The sequence below is a fragment of the Bufo bufo genome, chromosome 5 (genome assembly GCF_905171765.1).
Source record: "Bufo bufo chromosome 5, aBufBuf1.1, whole genome shotgun sequence".
NCBI classification, from domain to species: domain Eukaryota; kingdom Metazoa; phylum Chordata; class Amphibia; order Anura; family Bufonidae; genus Bufo; species Bufo bufo.
In genome coordinates this window covers 319110526-319133145 of record NC_053393.1, presented here as the reverse complement: position 1 = coordinate 319133145, position 22620 = coordinate 319110526, and the positions used below count along the sequence as shown (strand labels likewise).

General features: G+C 40.2%; 1 protein-coding gene across 1 annotated transcript; it reads left to right on the top strand.

Annotated features, from left to right (window-relative positions):
• The first annotated feature begins 3379 nt into the window (after positions 1–3379).
• On the top strand, positions 3380–9010 carry LOC121002506 (protein ZBED8-like). The gene is made up of 3 exons (XM_040433958.1): positions 3380–3441; positions 7003–7084; positions 7187–9010. Exons 1-3 carry the CDS (start codon positions 3380–3382, stop codon positions 9008–9010), a joined length of 1968 nt encoding a protein of 655 aa, XP_040289892.1.
• The last annotated feature ends 13610 nt before the right edge of the window (positions 9011–22620 follow it).

Sequence of the window (22620 nt, the reverse complement as noted above, 5' to 3'; positions counted from 1 at the left end):
CACCCGTGTGAACTCAGCCTTAATCGCATTGTGATTACAACTTAGATCTGCGTTCCTAATGGTTGTATTGCTAGAATTGACGAATATAACGAATATAGCACTATATTCTCAATCTTCGTTATATCCTAGCAATACATCCATTAGGAACCCAGCTCTAAGTTGAATTCGCAATGCGACTAATATAACCTGTATTAATCGCATTGCGATTACAACTTAGTCAAATTTGTAACACTGCAGCTTCAGAATGAATCTAAGATGGATGCTGTCCTTGCTTTTTGATAGGAGGTGGGAGAGTCTGGGAGGGAGGGTATGCTGATTGTCTGGAATGTGTCTGCTGACTGTGAGGTACAGGGTCAAAGTTTGCTCAATGATGATGTATAGGGGGCGGACCGAACATCGCATATGTTCGCCCGCCGCGGCGAACGCGAACAAGCTATGTTCGCCGGGAACTGTTCGCCGGCGAATAGTTCGGGACATCTCTAGTGACCACATCATAGCTGACCATGTGACCATGCCCATGCTGCGATGGATATAAAAGGGACAGGAACATGGACATGCGGGAAGCATCACAGATGACCAGAGTGGCAGGGAACAAGTGGAAAACCACTTTAAATTTTGAAACCAAACTATGTCTATATTGTTAAAATGTATAGGAGTCTGTAAATAACGACATACTAATTCCCACAGACATAGGGGCACTTGATGATATTTAACCCACTGGCAGAAACATCAGTTTAAAAAACATAAAGATAGAATTGATTACAAACCAGCACTATTTTATGAGACTTTTAATGGTTGACTTTATATTCTACTGACTTGTAAATTAGTCATGTGCTCAGCATGATTCCACTAAAAATAAGAATGATATTAAAATCTCTACAATATAATAGATTTCTGAATAATTCTCTATAGCATTAATCTCTAGAGAATAATTATTCCGTATATACCAGTATAAAATGTAATATAAGAAGTTCTTTGTTTTATAACAAAAATGGATTGATGTTGGTAATGGTAAATAGCCAGTGGTATGGTTTTGTTTCATTCTTAATTAACCTTGGTAATTTCAGCGATTCTGATTGATCCCGCACAAATCACTCAAAATTATGTCCATCATTTTACAGACAGAGAAGAAAACGTGCCAGATTAAAAAAAAATCTGAGTGTGTTATTAAATGGGCTGTTTGTTTCCACCAACTCCCATCCATTTGCCCATAGCCATATTAGATGCTGTCATTTTGACATTACAAATGCTGTCTTGGCATTAAAGAACTTGAAAAGGGTTGAATACAGTCCTGGGAGACCTCATACACGACTTTTCAGGGCAATTGGGGTGCTTTCGATTCAGATCAAATTTATTTGGGCTGAATTGAATATGACAGCCAATTCAACCTAATTGGACCCAAAACAAATTTTGGGGAATTTTCTCATCTTTACTAATAAATAATCCTCAGATTAAAAGGGTTTACCAAGTTCAGGATATGGATAGCCTATTTTCAGTATGTGCTATCAATATCTGATTGGTGGTGTTCTGACTCCTGACACCAAAGACCTGTTTGTTCAGCAGTGATCTGACTCCAGGGGCTGATGCCAAATACCTGTAAACAATGAAGAAGCTGTGGTACTTTAGCCTCTTTATTTTACCTTAGTCTATCTGCTTGCATGCTACTACTTAGTAGAAGTGGTGTAGGTTATTGCAGTTCATTCTATTCACTCGAGGGGCATGCAGGTAGACAGACTGAGGTAAGCAATGAAACACAGCTGATTGAGGGGGTGGCAAAAGTCAGCTCTGCACCATTTTGATTTGTATGGCCTATCCTTAAAATAGGCCATAAATATCTTTAACATAGAAAATCCATTTAATTTGTTTATGCTCAACTGATCTGTTCTTTCTGATTTACTGTAATATATATAGTTGCTTTTTGCATATTTTGGGTCACACCTTATTTTGTCACTAAGTATATTCTTTCAGCTCTACTCAACTGAACTTTTTATTTACTGATCTGGAAGATATGGAATGTGTGGAGACATTTCTCTTATAGGAAATTACCATTGTAATATGTTTCGAACTATTCATGCTGAAAGTTTGAGAGAACCTATATGCTTTGTTTAGAATTCATGGAAACTGTCTTGACTAGCACAGAAAGAAGCAATATCACTTATCATTGAGGTTAAATCAACATCTTTAGGATTCACTGCAGGGTGGCTGCTTACTCGAAAGGCAAAAGGAAAAGACTCTGAGTCTTGAAGAGATGCATAAAAGTTCAATCTCTGTAGCTCTCTTTGTTAAATTGTATTTTGCAATATAGTTTCACAATGTCGTACATCGTATTTATATTTGAGAGCTTGAGCTGCAGAATGGAAGTTTTATAGACAATGTAAGAAATTCTGAGTTGTGCTGTAAAGGAACTGATGGGAGACAGGTAACCTGTCCAGAAAACTGTACACTCACTGCCAGACTTGAACATGGCTACCAGGTTTGGCAAGAGCTGGTGAACTGTCCTGCAACAATCCTAGAGCTACAGTGTCTCTGCCTATAGTGGAATTGCCACCCTGATAAGGGTAATTCCACTCAAGAACCTAACTAGCTAAACTTGAGTGGTCCATGTAGGTGTCAGAACCAAGAGAGACAAAAGGTACAGGAATGCAAATGCAGGAGAATAGTCACTAAAAAGTCAGAGGTGAAGCACAATAGCATCGAAGGCGCACAGTGATCGGGTGAACAAACTGGGTCAAGAGTGTTCCAGACACACAGTGTAATTTAGCACACACAGACACAGACACAAACACACATAGGAACCAGGTTGAAAATACTGTACAATAACTGGCATTGAGCAGTCTCAGAGAAAAAAATAAAATAAATCCCATCTAAAGAATGTGTTTTTCTATGGTGCATCATGACCAATGAAAGGGAGTCCTTCACCTAATTTCCATCTATTAAACCATTAGTAATGGACGGCAGATTATTGCACATGCATTCCAAAACAAAAAACATACGGCAGTGAAACAGTGTAATATCAAGTCTGGGATCCTGGAAGGAAGGAACCTCATAATATTATCCAGAGGAAAAAGAGCAGAACTAACAAGAGAGAGAAAAAAGAGAAGGAGAAAGGGAAAAAAATATTATTGGGATTTAAGGTGACCATACATCAGCCAAATGCTTCTCTAACACCCCCATAAACAAACAGCTGAGTGTGTTTGGTTTTCAATGGGGAGAGAGGAGAAAGTGGATCCCAGACACGATAGCATATTTCTTCAGAAAACGAAAGGACCCAGAAGGATCATGTGCACAGAATACAAATGGGTTGTCCATGGGCTGTGTCTGCTACTGCAGCTATGCTCTATTGAAGTAAATGGAGCTTAGCTATAATACCACACACGGCATGTGGACGGTGCTGAGGCTGTTTTGGGAAGAAACAAACAAACAGAATGATTACCAAGTTTGGTAACTTGCTGGGAGCAGTGGTGTTAACTGCTTGAGTGTTGAATGGGTGGGCTGCATCTACAAGGCCAGCACCAGGCTTGACTTGGAGGCAGAAGACCAGGCTATATGGCATACAGAACTGTACCAGCTTTTACCAGGAACAGACTTACACAAAAGTACTATAAGTACATTGGAAAGTATATTGACACTAAAGCAGTGATATATGTAAAGTACAGACCAAAAGTTTGGACACATCTTCTCATTCAAAGAGTTATCTTTATTTTCCTGACTATGAAAATTGTAGATTCACACTGAAGGCATCAAAACTATGAATTAACACATGTGGAATTATATACATAACAAAATGAAGGTCAGTCAGTCAGCTGAAAAATTGGGAAAACTTTGAAAGTAAGGGCTATTTGACCATGAAGGAGAGTGATGGGGTGCTGCGCCAGATGACCTGGCCTCCACAGTCATCGGACCTGAACCCAATCGAGATGGTTTGGGGTGAGCTGGACCGCAGAGTGAAGGCAAAAGGGCCAACAAGTGCTAAACATCTCTGGGAACTCCTTCAAGACTGTTGGAAGACCATTTCAGGGGACTACCTCTTGAAGCTCATCAAGAGAATGCCAAGAGTGTGCAAAGCAGTAATTAAAGCAAAAGGTGGCTACTTTGAAGAACCTAGAATTTGACATATTTTCAGTTGTTTCACACTTGTTTGTTATGTATATAATTCCACATCTGTTAATTCATAGTTTTTATGCCTTCATAGTCATGAAAATAAAGAAAACTCTTTGAATGAGAAGGTGTGTCCAAACTTTTGGTCTGTACTGTATATATACAGAAGAAGCTTGCTTGCACATTGTCTTACAGCTTAACACAGAACCAAGGTAGTGTTTATGGTAGTTCTTCCAGAATGAGATGTGGTTAATGAAGAAAGTCAGAATGCATTCACCAATGGACACATGCATTTCCCACAGGACAAGGTTGTGTCTTCTGTAAAGTAACAGAAGACATAGCAAAGCAGAGAATAGCAGGGCATTGTAACACTTCTTTCTGCTGACATCATCTGTCTCAGGGAGAATTGGTTATCAGACGTTTACATGCAGCAATCATCATTGTTAGGATGAATGATGGTTACTATGATTGCTTGTTCATACAGTTTCATTGTTTGTTGGCTGCACATCCTGATTTACACAGGGAGATGTGCTGTCGACACATACAGATTTTTGATTCAACATGAAAGATAAGATCACCAGATAAATTAACATTAGTTTTTTTTTTATCAAGTGATTGGTGGCGCATTTACATCCCTTTTACTCTTCAGTCCATGTAAAAGGGCCCTTACAGTTTTTCACAATATAAAAAAGGCTGCATGAGAATCCAGATATATTCACTATTTCACGCTTAAACTCATTTATCAAGGTTGGCTTTACCTATACCAGTCTTCATCCACTGTGCACTGGAGTGAAATGCAGCTAATTTATTAAGATGCCTCTTTCATAGTGATGTTTTGTGCCCGCCCTCATTGTGCATCATCACCAACTTCTGTATGGGGCCGGCCGCCAGACTCCTGCCTCCCATGCTGAGGGCTACAGCCTGGCTGCTAGGATTCTTTCCTTGTGTGCATTAATGCCTGTCCATTAAACTTCTCACTGAAGCACTGCAATGATTAAGCTTTTAAGCTGCTGGCAGATAGAGTGGACAGGTCAAGTAGTCGCACAAATTGGAGTGAAAAAGAGAGCTCTATGTTCAGATGACTAATAAGCTCATTAGCCCTCCTATATATCCCTCCTATATATGCAGGGTTGTTTTATTGCACCCTTTGCCTAAGCAATCCTTTAGATTTCCTTAGGTATTTCTAGCTTGCTAGACCATACAGAACATTTAAAATCTGTGTGTCTGCCTGTGTACCAACTTCTGCCTGATTCCTGGATTCAGACTCTCTGCCACCTGACCTGATCCATGCCTGTAGAGCTATAATTGACATCAGTTTCTGGTAAAAAAGATAGCATATAAGGTGGGCTGTCTCACCCCTTTTCTCACTAATTAAGAAAAGTGCTAAGAGCTAACAGTTGCAACCTATTTAATCAAGTATGGCATGCACAATAATTTGTGACTTTTTAACTCCATTTTTTTCTGTTTACATTCAGCATAAATGCCAAGAAAAAATGGTTCTTTGCACCCCCTATAGCTACACCACTGCTGTCAATGCAAATTTGAATAGACCCTAAGGCTCACTATATAAATTAGATAGCTGTTACTTCTGTCCTCCTCATACACAAACACACTCAGCTGAGAGTGCTTGTGTTTTCAACAGAGAAAGTGAAACAAGCTGCTTCCAGACTCCTTTGCCTGCACCTCATCTCACAATAGCCCAACAGCAAATTGGAACCCAACAGTCCAATAGCTTTTTCTTGACATCTGCCGGGGATAGCCAGGAGGCCACAGAGAAAGTGAAACAAGCTGCTTCCAGACTCCTTTGCCTGCACCTCATCTCACAATAGCCCAACAGCAAATTGGAACCCAACAGTCCAATAGCTCTTTCTTGACATCTGCCGGGGAGAGCCAGGAGGCCACCATACATTAGACCAGCGGTTCTCAACCTAGGGTTCGCGACCGCTTTGGGGGTCGATCGGCCCTTTCCGGGGGGTCGCCTGAGGCTTCCTATTGTGGGTCGCCCGCACAACGGCAGCGGCCCCTTATCCTCGCGCACAGGAAGTGATGTCCTATTACTGCCTGTGCTTGAAGGAGCCTGACGTCTGGACGGGTAAGTCGGGCCACCTGTCTGCTGAGGTCCGAGTTTTTTCGTTAATGACACCGCCGCTGAGCACCACTGCCACCAATGATTTAATTGAGCCTGGCTGAGCCTGGCTAATTTTATTTTAATTATTTGGCTGAGCAAGGCTTAATTTATTTGGGGGGACATGAAGCACCGCTGATTTATTTATTTGGGGGACCCTGAGCTCTTCTGATTTATTTATTTGGGGGACCCTGAGCACCATTGATTTATTTATTTGGGGGGGGACATGAAGCACCGCTGATTTATTTTTTTGGGGGACCCTGAGCACTTCTGATTTATTTATTTGGGGGACCCTGAGCACCATTGATTTATTTATTTGGGGGAAACCTGATGCACCACTGATTTATTTATTTGGGGGTACCCTGAGCACCGCTGATTTATTTATTTGGGGGAGACCTGAAGCCCCGCTGATTTATTTATTTGGGGGACCCTGAGCACTTCTGATTTATTTATTTGGGGGGGACTTGAAGCACCACTGATTTATTTATTTGAGGGGTACCCTGAGCACCACTGATTTTTTAAAAAAAAAAATTTTGGGGGGGGTACTGTGAGCACCACTGAGTTATTTATTTGAGTGGTACTGTGCGCACCACTGATTTATTTTTTAGGGGGTATTTGTTGTTTATTATTTATTTTAAAGTTATTTATTTGGTTTACAAATATTTTGTATTTATGCTAAAGTTCTGTGGTTATGAATGAATACTTGTGTATTTGAATTAACATTTGGTGTATTGGTGTCTGTGCGTGTTTTTGGTGGGTCATCAGACCCAATTCTCCAGGTGGGCTACAGGAGTTCCAGTCAGACACTGGGGTTGGCGCCATTGTATTTATGCAGACTGGTCACACATCTGCAGAGAGCAGGTAATGTAGAAAGCAGCTGCTGTGTTAAAGGCATTGGAGGTAAGACAGGGCAACACTTGAATTATTGTTCATCAGCTATTGTCATATATTATTTTCATTTAGATAACAAACCATCCCATGACAATGGATCGTGTAGAGAAGAACCCTAAAATAAGAAAATATAGTGAGGATTTTTTACAGTATGGTTTTACCTCAATAATTACAGTAGGGATTGAGAAACCACAATGTGTTATTTGTTGTGAAGTTCTATCAGCTGGATCTATGAAGCCAAACAAACTAAAACGCCATTTTGATAGCAAGCATCCGAGCTTTGCCGGCAGGGATACCAACTATTTTAGAAGCAAAGCTGATGCACTCAAAAAATCCAGACTTGACACTGGTGGCAAGTATTACAAACAAAACGTAGCAGCCGTTGAAGCTTCATATTTGGTGGCACGTAGAATTGCCAGAGCTATGAAACCTCACACCATTGGTGAGGATTTACTGTTGCCAGCGGCCAAAGACATTGTTCGAGTTATGATGGGAGACGAATATGTTACGAAATTGAATGCAATTTCCTTATCTAACGATACTGTTCGCAGACGATTAGATGACCTGTCGGCTGATATTCTTAGTCAGGTAGTACAGGAAATTAAATCTGCTCCACTTCCAATATTTAGTATCCAGCTTGATGAATCTACAGACATGGCAAACTGTTCACAGTTACTGGTTTTTGTGAGGTATATTAATGACGGCGACTTTAAAGATGAGTTTCTTTTTTGCAAACCTCTTGAAACGACAACTACTGCACATGATGTATTTGACAAAGTTGGATCATTTCTGAAAGAGCATCAGATCTCTTGGGAAAAGGTTTGTGGTGTTTGTACTGATGGTGCTCCAGCTATGCTAGGATGTCGATCTGGATTTCAACGTTTGGTACTGAATGAGTCACCAAAAGTCATTGGAACTCACTGTATGATTCATAGGCAAATATTAGCAACGAAGACGCTGCCACAAAATTTACAGGAAGTTATGAAAAGCGTCATAAGTTGTGTCAATTTTGTAAAGGCGAGCAGTTTAAACAGTCGACTGTTTTCGCAACTGTGCAACGAGTTGGATGCGACACACAATGCTTTGTTATTTCATACTGAAGTGAGATGGTTATCAAGAGGAAAAGTTTTAAAACGTGTTTTTGATCTTCGTGATGAACTCAGAATGTTTTTTAATCAGAAGGCAAAACCACAGTTTGAGGCACTTTTCAGCGATAAAAGTGAACTGCAGAAAATAGCTTACTTGGTTGACATCTTTGTCATCTTGAATGAGTTAAATTTATCACTGCAAGGACCAAATGCAACAATCCTTGATTTGTCTGAAAAGGTTCGATCATTCCAAATGAAACTTCAGCTTTGGCAAAAAAAATTGGATAACAATAATATTTACATGTTGCCTACCTTAGCTGCTTTCTTTGATGAACATGGCATTGAACCAGACAAAAGAATTACAATGATAATTTCTGTGAAAGAACACTTGCATATGCTTGAAGATGAAATTTCATTGTACTTTCCAAATCTACCGGACACCCCATTTGCTCTGGCCAGAAGCCCATTCACAGTCAAAGTTGAAGATGTTCCTGAGACAGCACAAGAGGAGTTCATTGAACTTATTAACAACGATGCAGCGAGAACTGATTTCTCTACAATGCCAGTTACAAAATTCTGGATCAAGCATTTGCAGTCATATCCTATTCTGTCTGAGACTGTGTTGCGCCTTCTTCTTCCATTTCCAACAACTTATCTATGTGAAACAGGGTTTTCCAGCTTGTTGGTTATCAAGTCTAAATACAGAAGTAGACTTGTTGTGGGAGATGATCTTCGGTGTGCTCTTGCAAAGACTGCCCCAAGAATTTCTGATCTGGTGAGAAGGAAGCAATCTCAACCTTCGCACTAACGTTGGCTGTTTTATGCATACTGTTGCAAAATGTAGCGATGTTGTTTACTGTTGTTATATTAAGTATGTTACCCATGCTACACCATGCTTCAATACAAAATTTCATTTATTTGTAATTAGAAATAAATATTTGACAATATATAACATTTTGTCTTTGTGATTAATTACTCTGCTTTAATTATGTTCAATTTGTAGCAATAAAAATACATCCTGCATATCAGATATTTACATTACAATTCATAACAGTAGCAAAATTAGTTATGACGTAGCAAGGAAAAAAATGTAATGGTTGGGGGTCACCACAACATGAGGAACTGTATTAAGGGGTCACGGCTTTAGAAAGGTTGAGAACCACTGCATTAGACAGTCAACTGCCTCTGCCGAAATTGATGGGTTCAACAGTCATACGTCTAGTGTGTATGGCCAGCTTTAATAGATTCATTATAGATTTTATACAAGTGTGCTATTTCTTTTATTAAATACTCCCCAATGTCAAGAAAACTGAAAATCGAGCACTTTTAATATTGTACAAAGTATTGAAATATGTTTCTTGCAGGTTCAGCTATTAAAGGTGTCCATGAATAAAGCATCAAAGACTTTATCTTGCGATGGCCTTTAAAGAGGGAAATATAAAACACAAAAGAACACAAACCTTTAAGACCAACTATTTCACTGACGTCCTGAAGATATGTATTTGTATAATTTTCTATACAAACTGTAATCTGAAATAGCAATAGCTAAGCAGCATCGTGCACACAGAAAGCATTTCCATCTCTGTTTGTTCTAAACAAATGGTGCACTTATTTATTCATTTCAGTAGTCAAATGAAAATCCCTTATGCAGACTTTTCTCTCCACTTGTTAAAAGTGAAGAACAAATGGCATGTGTTTAAAACCGTAAGGCTAAAGCAGGAACAGTATACATCTTTTATGCATTGGAAGCAAGAAAGATCAGAATTATTAAAGACAGTACAAAAGAGTATGAATATAACATTACAAAAGTGGTTACAGATAGCACTACAAAATTCCATGTACTGGTTTCAGCATTGTAGCTTTCATATTCAGTATGTCATTTTAATGTAAAAGTATGCTTATAGCCTGAATAATAAGTACACATTAGAATTCTAGACATAACTAATTTCAAACACAGAAATGCAATGTAGTTTTCTTTCATCTGTGGAAACATAATTTGTGTTTCTTTTCATACTGTTTAACTAGGAAAAATATAGATATATTTGTTTATCTTGCAAGCTATTGCTATTGGCATGCTCATTTATGTTTGCTGATTAGCTGTCACTTTATAATATATGAATCAATTCTAACTGTATTTTGAAAGAATAAAAATACATTACAAACAGCAAGTATTCTTAAAGCTACAAGTCATGGAAAAAGTTAAAACAAAAAGGCAGAGTTACTGTAGGTCTCGTGTATGCATCTGGATCACAGTTATGGTTTTCATATATCATGGAGGTGTATAGGCACATGAAATTCCACAGAAGAAAATCTAACATTTCCAACACATGGAAGACAAGACAAAATTCATTCTCTGTAACAGATCAGGGGTTTTATTCCATTTATAATTATTTTATAGTGAAGTTTGAGTAAGCTTAAAGGGAATGGGTCAACAGAAAATTATCTACTGTTTAAATCAAGTTTTTATGCTAACTATTGAATAATTTGGTGGTTATTTTTAATTTTCCATTTCTAATATCTATATTTAAACAAAGCACATAAAATCCTGCAATTTTCAAACTGACTACTAAGCCTCTGAATAACAGGCACCAATTCTTGGTTTTTACAGATCAATTTGCTGCAGTTATCTGCTTATTTGTCATTCTAATCCTGCCTGTAATGTTATCACCTGTTATAGACAGGATCCACCATTCACAATAGGTGATCATCTAAGCGTATCTCTTTTTTATTTGTACAATGACCTCTGCACAGGTCACAGTCCTTCCTTAGAAAACTCTCCCATAGAAGTCAACGAGGTTCCCATCGGACCAATGTGTCTATGGACATGGGACTGCCGTAAAGCAGTTTTCTTAATGCTTTCTAAATGCTGTTAAGAACAACTCAAGCAAGATGGCTGCCCCCATAATCATGTTCAGGAAATAGAACAAATAAATCTACAATCAGAAAATCTAAAACAGATTAGAAAAAAGGATATGTGTCGCCTTCTGGTTTTAATTGGCAGATCGATTTTTTTGGTGGAACATTTCCAGCTCGGTTTCCATGTTTTTTCTCTATATGTGTCTTCTGTTTGTCATCTGTTCCTGGCTTTGGCATCAAAAACTGCTACAAAAAAAACTTACACATGGAAACTAAGATTAAAAGCGTTGCCACATTACAACAACTTTTTAGTTGACCCAAAACTTCCATCTAGGGTACAAAAGCCATTCTAGAAGTCCGACAAAAAAAAAAAAAAAAAATAGTAATGAAAATTCTCCCTAAGATGTTCTACCTTCTATGGGGGATTTTTTTTAAATTAGGGAATGAGTCACAGAATTTTTTTTCTGCTACTTAAAACCAGATAGACCACATATCTTTTTTTATCAGTTTTTATTTTCTGATTGCTGATCTTTTTCTATTCTATTTTAAGAACAATTATAGGGATGCCATCTTGCCTAAACGGTTAGCATTTAGAAAGCATTTAAAGTTAATGTGTCATTGGAAAATGACCTTTTGTTTAAATGACATGTTTATGTTTAACATATTTTTGATGATGTTATTTCCAATTTTCCATGCCAATATCTCTATTTAAGCACAAAAACATAAAATCTATGCACTGGACAAAACTATGGTAAAATAAAAAAGTATGGAATAATCCTTTATTTCCACCAGGTTCAGATAACCACCATGGGGGAGATTTATCAAACATAGTGTAACGGAAAACTGGAGTAGTTGCCCATAGCAACCAATCAGATTACGCCTTTTTTTTTTCAGATCTCCTTTGGAAGCTTAGCCAGTTTTCCTTTACACCAGTTTTGATAAATCTCTCCAAATGTCTTAAAATTATGTTTGTCCAGTGGCTTTACAAAAGTCCACCAAATCTTACCACCCACAGACTTTAAGATCCTCTTGTTCAAATAGGCGTCAACACCTAAAAATTTACCCAGCTATGTTATTTTATCTAAAATTGAAGAACTGGGTTTCCTTATTACATTATATTGGAAGTGATTCACTTCATTTAGTCAACTTAAAATCTCTGAGCCATGCCCAAATTCTAAAGATCTTATTTCCTTACTCTATAAATGGCTACCCAGCAAATCTCGCATCTCCTAAGCATCCATATATCAACAAATGACACCAGGTCCTGGATATGGTAATTGAGTCAGTAGATTGCTGATTTATCTTTTAAGAGCAAATGCCAGCTACTGTATGAATACTATGACCTGAGAGCTGACATGATGATGATAAAGTGATGACGCTGTGGTATATTGTTCCTGCACATGCAGTCCCCGAATATCCAGCACCTGCTTTCATGCCCGTCCATTGAAGACATGTACCAAATATGGTGGACCTTTCCTAAACTCTCCAAGTTCTATTTCGCCCAGTTCCCAGTTTATTCAATGTAATTCTATTATATTTAAAGAACCAAACCAGCTCTATGACATCTTAAACCACTAGAACTCATACATTCACAGTTTAAACTGTTCACAATTGTTATGCTAGTAGCTAAAATGACTATAATTGACTTCTGTAAAAATTTTTTACTTCCATTACAGGAAGTTATGGAAGTGGGCAATATATTTATTAATGATAAACTCAGTGTACTACTTGACAAATTTAAAGATGGAAAAGATGGCATTTATGGGTTCAATTTCTCCATACTTCACTAAGGGCTCATGCACACCACCATATTTTTTTTCTGTGTCCGTTTGTTTTTTTTTGGTCCTGTATGTGGACCCATTCACTTTAATGGGGCCGCCAAAAAAACGGACTCTGTGTGCATTTCATGTCCATATGTCCACATGGCCGTTCCACAAAAAAAATAGTCCTCATTACGGACAAGAATAGGACTGTTCTATTAGTGGACGGCCATTATGTTCTGCAAAATGTGGAATGCACACGGCTGTGTCTGTGTTTTGCGGATCCACAATTTGCGGACCGCAAAACATCGAATGGTCGTGTGCACGAGCCCTAATATGACTGTTTGTGGCCACTGCCTACATATCGTAACCATACTTACCTTCCTTAATCCTGACCCTAACTTTTATTTTTTTACATTGAAACCTCCTTATCTACTGTATTACAAACAGTTCATTTTACTTGACATTTGAGATGAGCAAATCAATACTACATAAAGTACAGACCAAAAGTTTGGACACACCTTCTCATTCAAAGAGTTTTCTTTATTTTCATGACTATGAAAATTGGAGATTCACACTGAAGGCATCAAAACTATGAATTAACACATGTGGAATTATATACATAACAAACAAGTGTGAAACAACTGAAAATATGTCAGATTCTAGGTTCTTCAAAGTAGCCACTTTTTGCTTTGATTACTGCTTTGCACACTCTTGGCATTCTCTTGATGAGCTTCAAGAGGTAGTCCCCTGAAATGGTTTTCACTTCACAGGTGTGCCCTGTTAGGTTTAATAAGTGGGATTTATTGCCTTATAAATGGGGTTGGGTCCATCAGTTGCATTGAGGAGATGTCAGGTGGATACACAGCTGATAGTCCTACTGAATAGACTGTTAGAATTTGTATTATGGCAAGAAAAAAGCAGCTAAGTAAAGAAAAACAAGTGGCCATCATTACTTTAAGAAATTAAGGTCAGTCAGTCAGCTGAAAAATTGGGAAAACTTTGAAAGTAAGGGCTATTTGACCATGAAGGAGAGTGATGGGGTGCTGCGCCAGATGACCTGGCCTCCACAGTCACCGGACCTGAACCCAATCGAGATGGTTTGGGGTGAATTGGACCGCAGAGTGAAGGCAAAAGGGCCAACAAGTGCTAAGCATCTCTGGGAACTCCTTCAAGACTGTTAGAAGACCATTTCAGGGGACTACCTCTTGAAGCTCATCCAGAGAATGCCAAGAGTGTGCAAAGCAGTAATCAAAGCAAAAGGTGGCTACTTTGAAGAACCTAGAATATGACATATTTTCAGTTGTTTCACACTTGTTTGTTATGTATATAATTCTACATGTGTTAATTCATAGTTTTTATGCCTTCATGGTCATAAAAATAAAGGAAACTCTTTGAATGAGAAGGTGTGTCCAAACTTTTGGTCTGTACTGTATATCAAATTTCCCAAAAGAATATAATTTCTGGGAATCAAAAAATTTTGTTATCTTTTTATGGACAAAGCATTCAAAATGGTAACCAACATTTTATATGTAAGAGTATAAGGCATCTACCACCTTTTTATAATTAAAAGCAAAATTAGACAGTGCAGTGTGTCTTTAAAGAAGCTGTTTGTTACCAGTGGATCCTGTCTATTTACCCATAGCCATAAATGTACAGTATATGTCACTGTCACTTTACTAATGCTGTCCTGACATTAAAGAGCTTGAAATGTGTTGCATACAGCTCTAGGAGACCTCAGACTGTCATACTGGAATTTTCAGGCCAATTAGAACTCTTTTGATTCAGGTCGAATTTATTTGGACCAAATCAAATCTTAAGCCAGCCTGATAGAATCAAACAGAAAAAGAATTTTGGGAAATTCACTAATCTCTGCCTTCGGATATTGATTTATCCAGACACTGGATTTTCTGTATGCTGTTGATGCTTTCTTGTTGAAGCTTTGTTCTTATGGCATACCCGCTTCTTGTTTATTGTAACTACCAGAACATATCGCATCTTCGTTATTGCATCTGTTTCTTTATTGCAAATTTTATAAAACTCTTGAAAGAGAAATGCAAATGCAAAATGAAAGCGAAAGGAGTTGTAAATGTTCTTTATACACTCAAGCAGTATTCCGCTAAGTGGTAAAGCTGGTATATCTATGCAGAGGCATGGCCGACTCAAGCTTTTATTCTGATGTCAATAAATAAGGCGCTAACTCTTGTAGTAGTCTAATAGGTCATAGGTCATAAGAACAAGCAAGAAATGACTAATGTACTGTATCATGTGTTAGATCCATGTAATGACATGTAATGACCCTTGCTAAGTGCCTATGATTCTGAACACTATGACGCAGAGCTGCATACATTACGTTATAATAAAATCATAGCAGATAACTGTAATATTATTAAATTAATTAAAAAAAAGGGACATATACCAAAGAGGTTATGTCATGATTGTTGTAAAAATGAAGATCAGACATCGTATAGTACATGACAATCTCTTTCCAACAAAGCTAGAACCAGCCCTGTACCTCATGTGTCACAATAGATTTATGTCAAGCTAGGAGCACAGGGGATATGTCTTTTCTCAGCTGGTGTGTTTTCAGTACTGTAGCTTCTTCTCTGTAACTGCTACAGCTTGTGAGAAGATAGGGTGATGATAGTTGTATATTTAAACTGAGGTGGATAACAAATAAGAAAAATAACAAACAGCATGTGGCGCTATACAGATTAATTTTTATTTAATAGCCTAGTGACTATACTTCATTTTTTATTACATACAATTAAAAAAGTGTTAAGATACAGGTGCTGGTTTAAAAGATGCTGAATATTTTATGTGGCACAACCCCTTCAATTAATTTTGTTGTCATATGGTACAACATATTACAGTGTGTGTGTGTGTGTTCTATAACCAGGGGTGCACCACCAATGAGGCCAGGTGAGGAAATTGCCTCAGGCAGCACCAGGTAGGGGCAAAAGAGGGGCAGCTAAAGGGCCATTGTCAGAAGGCAAGGGGTTAGGTTAAGAAATTGGCATGGGGAGGGAGGGGCACCATTTCAGTTTTCACCTGAGGCAGCATAAAGGCTAGGTTCCCCCTGTCTATAACCCAACTTTATGCCCACACAAAGAACTACTATTAATTATCTTAGCAGAGTTAAATCATACACTATGCTGCACATTTATTAAGACCGGTGTTTTAGACGGCAGTCTTAATAAAGCACCATAGCTGGCGGTGGAAACGTCGGAGTTATGAAGAGGCGCCGGCCACTCTATATCTTTGGCGCATCCTGCGCCAGTTTCCTAGCTGTCTTACATTTAGACCATTTTCTACACCTAAAATAGACGTAGAAACTGTTGAATGAGATGGGCCTGTTGGCCTGCCCCTTCCCGTCAACACCACGCCCACAATTTCCCTGTAAGTGGGGAAAGTTGCAGATTGCGGCGCAACTAGGCGTATTTCAGATTGATACATGATCCAATATATCTCCATGGGCTCTAGTGTTATAGCTTAGCGTGTGTTTTATTTGAAACTAACAAACCCAAAATGTTGGCAGGTTCCTCCGTCTTCTGTATTTAAAGATGGATCTGGTAGGTTGCCATAGGCAGTGTTCCCTTAAAGCTGTGTACTCTGTAAAAGAGAGAGATCATTGATCCAGTAAGAGCTTTACCTGCTGTAGTTTTGGGAATTTGTAACTCTTTCAGTTCCAGAGCACACAGTTTAGAGGGAACAGTGGCTATAGGGGACACCTCCAATTGTCTGCACTACTTGTTGCACTTTAAGTCCAATGAATATGACAGCTATACGCCTTCCAGAAAGGAAAGATTTCAAAATTACATAATAAAATAATACATCATGGGGCTTCACTAAAATCAGAAACGTATACATTTTTAACTTAGTATATTATAATTAACAATTTTATTGTTTTGACAGAAAGAGCAGATTGTACATATCATTATATCTCAAAATGTTCAACATAAGCGTATAATCAGTATTCGTAAAAGTAGTCTGTAAATATTTTTCTTGAATGATGACAATCATATAGTGTAGATCAAAACACTGATGGGATAAACAATATAACCATAACAACGGTTGGATGTGGGTTAGTCTATGAAAAATACTCTATTTTGTGTATTACATGTGGTAAGTCACAGTTTCCGCAAAGCGGAGGGAGAAAAGCGATATATCAGGACTGATCAAGAAAAATTCCTATATCTCTTCCAGGGCAACCATATTTGGAGGAAGGTAGGCCTCGTCCTTGTTTCCCAGTGAGAGATTTCCTCAAACCTATATATTTGATCAACTTTGTTGATCCAGTGCTCACTCTTTGGGATCTCGGTGGAGAGCCAATGGGTAGGTAGGAGCATTCTGGCAGCAGCCAGTAGGAAAGAGAAGAGAGGAGCCTTGTGGTCTTTTGTTCCAGCTATTCCCAGGGAAAGTAGAACTAACTCTGGGGTACATGGGTATGCGGTATTACAAATTTGGTTGCTGAGCCTAATTACTTCAAACCACCATGATTTGATAGGTTCGCGAGACCACCAAATGTGGAGGTACGTCCCTTTGTCTTTTAGACATCTCCAACAAGTATCAGGAGACCCCGGTTTAAAGCGGCAAGTTTTGTCAGGGGTATTATACCAGCGGAGGAGAATTTTATAACTATTCTCCTGTATGCGGATGCATCTGGATATTTTGTGCGGCGCTAGAAGAATCTTTGCAATTTCGGGGGACGAGAAGGTCTTCTCCAAGTCTCTTTCCCAAAGGCCTAGAGCCGCTAATTTGGGGCAGGGGGGAGACGTCTTCAATACTATATATGGTAGAGATTGTTTTAAGGGGGGGCAGTAGTTGGCTAAACAACTTATCAAACTAGCTGACCTGTCTTGTTGGGGGTATCTTTTTTATGAGGGGAGGTATTTTTGTTTTAAGATAACGATTAAGCATATATTGTTGGGCAGAGAGTCCTAGTTTCTTTATAAGCTCAGTTTCAGTAGGAAAGCAACCCTCTGTGTCCAGTAAGCTAGATAAAGTGAGCTTTGAGTACCTTAAAGCAGAGGGACAGCTTTGTCTTAATTCCTTAGGGGCGAGGGCTATGATATCTTCAACAAGCAGCAGAGGGGAGGGAAGCGTCAAGATCCCCTTGTCAGCCGAGACCAACTTCCAGACCTTTAGAGTATTGCGGATCATGGAGTTAGGGATAGAGCTAGGAGCTGGAAGAGGGTTGTCAGCTAACAAGAGGGCTCGAGCTGGGGCATTGAGGAAGGAGTATTCTAACTTAATCCATGTTTTATGAGGGGGTTTTTTAAGCCAGTCCACAGCTCTAGACAGTTGGATGGCCCTCATATACACTTCAGGATCTGGCAGACCTATTCCTCCGTGGGCCCGGGGTTTGGTCATTGTGCTAAAAGAGATGCGTGGACTTCTCCCTTGCCAGATGTAAGTGCGAATTTTTTTATTCAGAGAGTAGAAGAATGTTTTGGGTATCTCAATAGGGAGTACTTGCATTAAGTAGGTCAATCTGGGGATAACTAAGGACATGAGGATATTCTTCCTCCCAAACCAGGTCAGATAAGGGAGATCCAAAGAGTCCAGCTGAGCAACCATAGAAAGAAGGAGGAGTTTGTAATTTAAATTAAATAAGTCAGGTAGGTGGGGAGTGAGCTTAACTCCCAAATACGTTAATTGTTGAGTGCGCCAATTAAATGGAGAGTTTTTCTGGAGTGAGGAGAGGGCTAGGGGTGAAAGCCCGCTGTGAAGGGTGGGATTTACTTTAAAATTGGACAAAGAGCCAAAGTGGTTAAGGATCGACAGGATAGTGTTCATGGCTTTAGAGGGATTTGTAGTAATTATTAGCAGGTCATCAGCAAAAGCAGCAAGTTTGAACTCACAGCCATCCACTGAAAGACCTCTAATTTTCTCCTCTTGCTTAAGGGTTTGCAAAAGAGTCTCCATTACCAGGACAAAGAGAAGGGGGGAGAGTGGGCATCCCTGTCTAGTCCCGTTCCTGATTGGGAAGGGGAATGATAGGATTCCATTCACTGACACGGACGCCGAAGAGCAAGTGTACATAGAAAAAACTGCATTCACAAAGGGATCTGGGATCCCAAATTTAGTTAGAGTCAGCTTAATATACAACCAATCCACTCTATCAAATGCTTTTTCGGCGTCCGTGCCAATCAGAACCAGAGGAATTGAGTTGTGGGTGGCATAATATAGGGCATTTAGGACCTTCATGGTGTTGTCCTTTCCTTCTCGACCCTTGACAAAACCCACCTGGTCAGGATGGATCAGTGTGGGTAATAGACCCTGGAGTCTAGAGGCGAGCATCTTGGCTAGCAATTTGAGGTCTACATTGAGTAGCGAGATGGGGCAATAGTTGGGGCACAAGGATGGGTCTTTGCCCTCTTTTGGAATGATAGTGATCGTGGCCCTAGTCATATCAGTGGAAATGGGGTGGTTCTCCAAGGAGAGATTACATACAGAAAGCAGGAAAGGGAGGAGGGGTTTCTTAAATGTTGAATAATAAGCTATGGGGAGACCATCAGGGCCAGGGCATTTGCCTTTGGGGGTGGAGTTGATGGCTAGCGACAGTTCATTTATTGTAAACGGTCTAGTTAATAAGTCTCGTTGAGACTCAGAGAGGGTTGGGAGATGCATTTGTTTCAGGAACTTATTTATATTATCCTCTCTCCCCATAGAGGGATCTGGTGGTGTGGGAGTGGGTAGATTATACAGGGCCTTATAATAAAGTTTGAATGGTTCAGCAATTTCTTCAGCCTTAAATAGGAGGTTCTCCTGGAAAGATCTGATGCTCTGGACAAGGTGGGAGCTTCTTCTCTGCTTAATTCTCTGCATCATAAATTTTGATGCCTTGTTGCCATGGGCATAAAACTTTTGTTGAACAGACAGAAAGTATTTGGCTGAGCGCTCATTCAGGAGATTCTTCAGTTCTGTCCTAAGGGAAGAGAGTTCCACCAACTATTGAGCTAGTAACGATAGCTTGTGCACCTTCTCCAGAGCATGAATCTTCACCAGTAGAGTTGTGTATTTTTTGTCAGATTCTCTTTTGAGGAAGGAGCAAAGGCTAATTAATCTACCTCTAATATAAGCTTTATGGGTGTCCCATAGGACCTGGGGGGATACATCTGGGGTGTGATTAATGGAGAAAAATTCCTCTAGAAAGGAAATGATTTGGGATTTATGACTCGGGTTGCCCAGCAGAGACTCATTGAATCTCCAGTTAGTTACCTGACCCAGGCGCAATACAGAGGTAACAATATACCGGGGAATGGTCCGAGAGGGTCATGTCACCAATTTTGGCAGAAGAGCAGTGTTGTAGGTGTTCTCTTGATATAAAGATGTAGTCTATCCTGCTATATGAATCATTAGCTGAAGAATAGAAAGAATAGTCAAGTAAGTCAGGATTAAGACAGCGCCAAGTATCTAACACTCCCATATCAAATAACCTGGTTTGTATTAATTTGAGAGCCCTTGTGGGGATGGATGGATGAAAGGACTTCATTGAGGTACGTGCAGGATATGGGTAACGCATCCGCATCGGTCTCACCTCCATGTGCAGCGTCGGGTGCCTCCGGCGGTTTGTGGCTCGTGGAGCGCAGCGAGATCGGCGCCATCTTGGAATCTCTGGCCACATAGGCAGAGGCCGCTTTCTTTATGAATTTGTCCATCTCTCCCTCGGCGTTCACAGATCTATGTTGGCCCAACGTGTCCCCAGCTGTGGATCTGCCGATCTTGACCATTCTGGACTTGACAGGCTATAAGACCAGGCTTTGTGGGTGATAATACTGACGGAGCTACAGCTGCATGCGTCTGGTCAGATCAGGCGTCAGTTCCACTCCCCCTAAGTTAGGCTTTTAAGCCATTTTATAGATGAGAGATATTGCTGCAGTGTATTTAACACTTAGATAAAATGGGTTACTGTCTCTTTAAATTCTGACAATTTCACAGAGCAGGAATCTTTATGTATAGAATTAGGCAGTAACGACCAAGGGGTTGTAAGGTCGTATGCTACTACAGTCCAGCACTATATGGGGCACAAGGGCCAAGTCCAGTGACGTTGCACCTGAGCACACCGCTGATGTCAGAGCTAAGACCCTGTGCAGTATAGCGGGAGCCTATGCAGGTGAGTAAATATGACCCCACAGTAAACCGGAGTGTGTAAGGCAAGGGGGGTACCTTAATTCCTGGGCTCCGGTGCCCAAAAGTGTCTTCTCAGCTGCCGGTTGGACCGATGATCGGATCCCCAAAATGGCGCCCACTTGAAGTTTGCCGTATTCGACGCGGCAATTCACAAGCCTCAAAAGCCTGCAGTGACTGCTTTAGATTCCGGGCTGTGAGGTGTCACTTGGCCGGTGAAAGAGCAGGTGTTAGCTTAGATTGAGACGGCAGCTGACGCTCCGCAATCGGCCGCAACCAATTCAATTCCAAATCCAGGCCGTGGATCTCTGTACTGGAATTTAGCCTGGTGCTGTGTGTGAGGCTGAAGGCCGCAACTGCCGGCTGCGATGAAGGACCACAACAGAGGTATCCTTCTGTTCCAGGTGATGTTCTGGGATTTATGACTCGGGTTGCCCAGCAGAGACTCATTGAATCTCCAGTTAGTTACCTGACCCAGGCGCAATACAGAGGTAACAATATACCGGGGAATGGTCCGAGAGGGTCATGTCACCAATTTTGGCAGAAGAGCAGTGTTGTAGGTGTTCTCTTGATATAAAGATGTAGTCTATCCTGCTATATGAATCATTAGCTGAAGAATAGAAAGAATAGTCAAGTAAGTCAGGATTAAGACCAAGTATCTAACACTCCCATATCAAATAACCTGGTTTGTATTAATTTGAGAGCCCTTGTGGGGATGGATGGATGAAAGGACTTCGTTGAGGTACGTGCGGGATATGGGTAACGCATCCGCATCGGTCTCACCTCCATGTGCAGCGTCGGGTGCCTCCGGCGGTTTGTGGCTCGTGGAGCGTGGCGAGATCGGCGCCATCTTGGAATCTCTGGCCACATAGGCAGAGGCCGCTTTCTTTATGAATTTGTCCATCTCTCCCTCGGCGTTCACAGATCTCGGCGTTCCAGGTGGTGTTCTGGATCGAGTGATGATGTTTTTATATCCGAAAATCACATTTAAGCATAGAAACATAGAAACATAGAATGTGTCGGCAGATAAGAACCATTTGGCCCATCTAGTCTGCCCAATATATCTGAATCCTATGAATAGTCCCTGGCCCTATCTTATATGAAGGATAGCCGTATGCCTATCCCATGCATGCTTAAACCCCTTCACTGTATTTGCAGAGTTATGAGCGTTTATAAAAAAGCTATGTGCAGAGCTTTAGTGAAGTGCGTCTGCACCGCTCTGCTGCTAGCTCCGCCCCCTTAACTTAGTATATTATGATCACTTGTATCTTATCGATATCAAACAGAGAAGACCTTCCCCATAATGTTAGGTTCACACCTCCATTTAGCTGATCCGGCAGGCTGTTCTGGCAGAAAACAGCCTATCGGAGTTCACTGGATCCAGCCTAGTTGGATTAAGCCTCATTCACATGTGTTTTGGTCAGTGATTTCCATCAGTGATCTTGAGCCAAAACCAGGTGCAGCTCTAAACACAGAACAGGGACAGATCTTTACCTTATACCTTATGTCTGTGGAGGATCGAAACCTGGATTTGGCTCACAATCACTGATGGAAATCACTGACCAAAACACTAATGTGTGAATGAGGCATAATGCTGCATTTTTTACTTGGCCGAAACCCGGCGCTCATGCCGGAAAGCAGCCGCATCCCCTCCACATTACATTATAGT

Coding starts and splice junctions, on each gene's coding strand:
- LOC121002506 (XM_040433958.1), top strand. CDS start 3,380: ATGTGGACGGTGCTGAGGCTGTTTTGGGAAGAAACAAACAAACAGAAT. Junction 3,442..7,002: donor CAGAATGATTACCAAGTTTG/GTAACTTGCTGG, acceptor CCAATTCTCCAG/GTGGGCTACAGGAGTTCCAG. Junction 7,085..7,186: donor CACACATCTGCAGAGAGCAG/GTAATGTAGAAA, acceptor ATTTTCATTTAG/ATAACAAACCATCCCATGAC.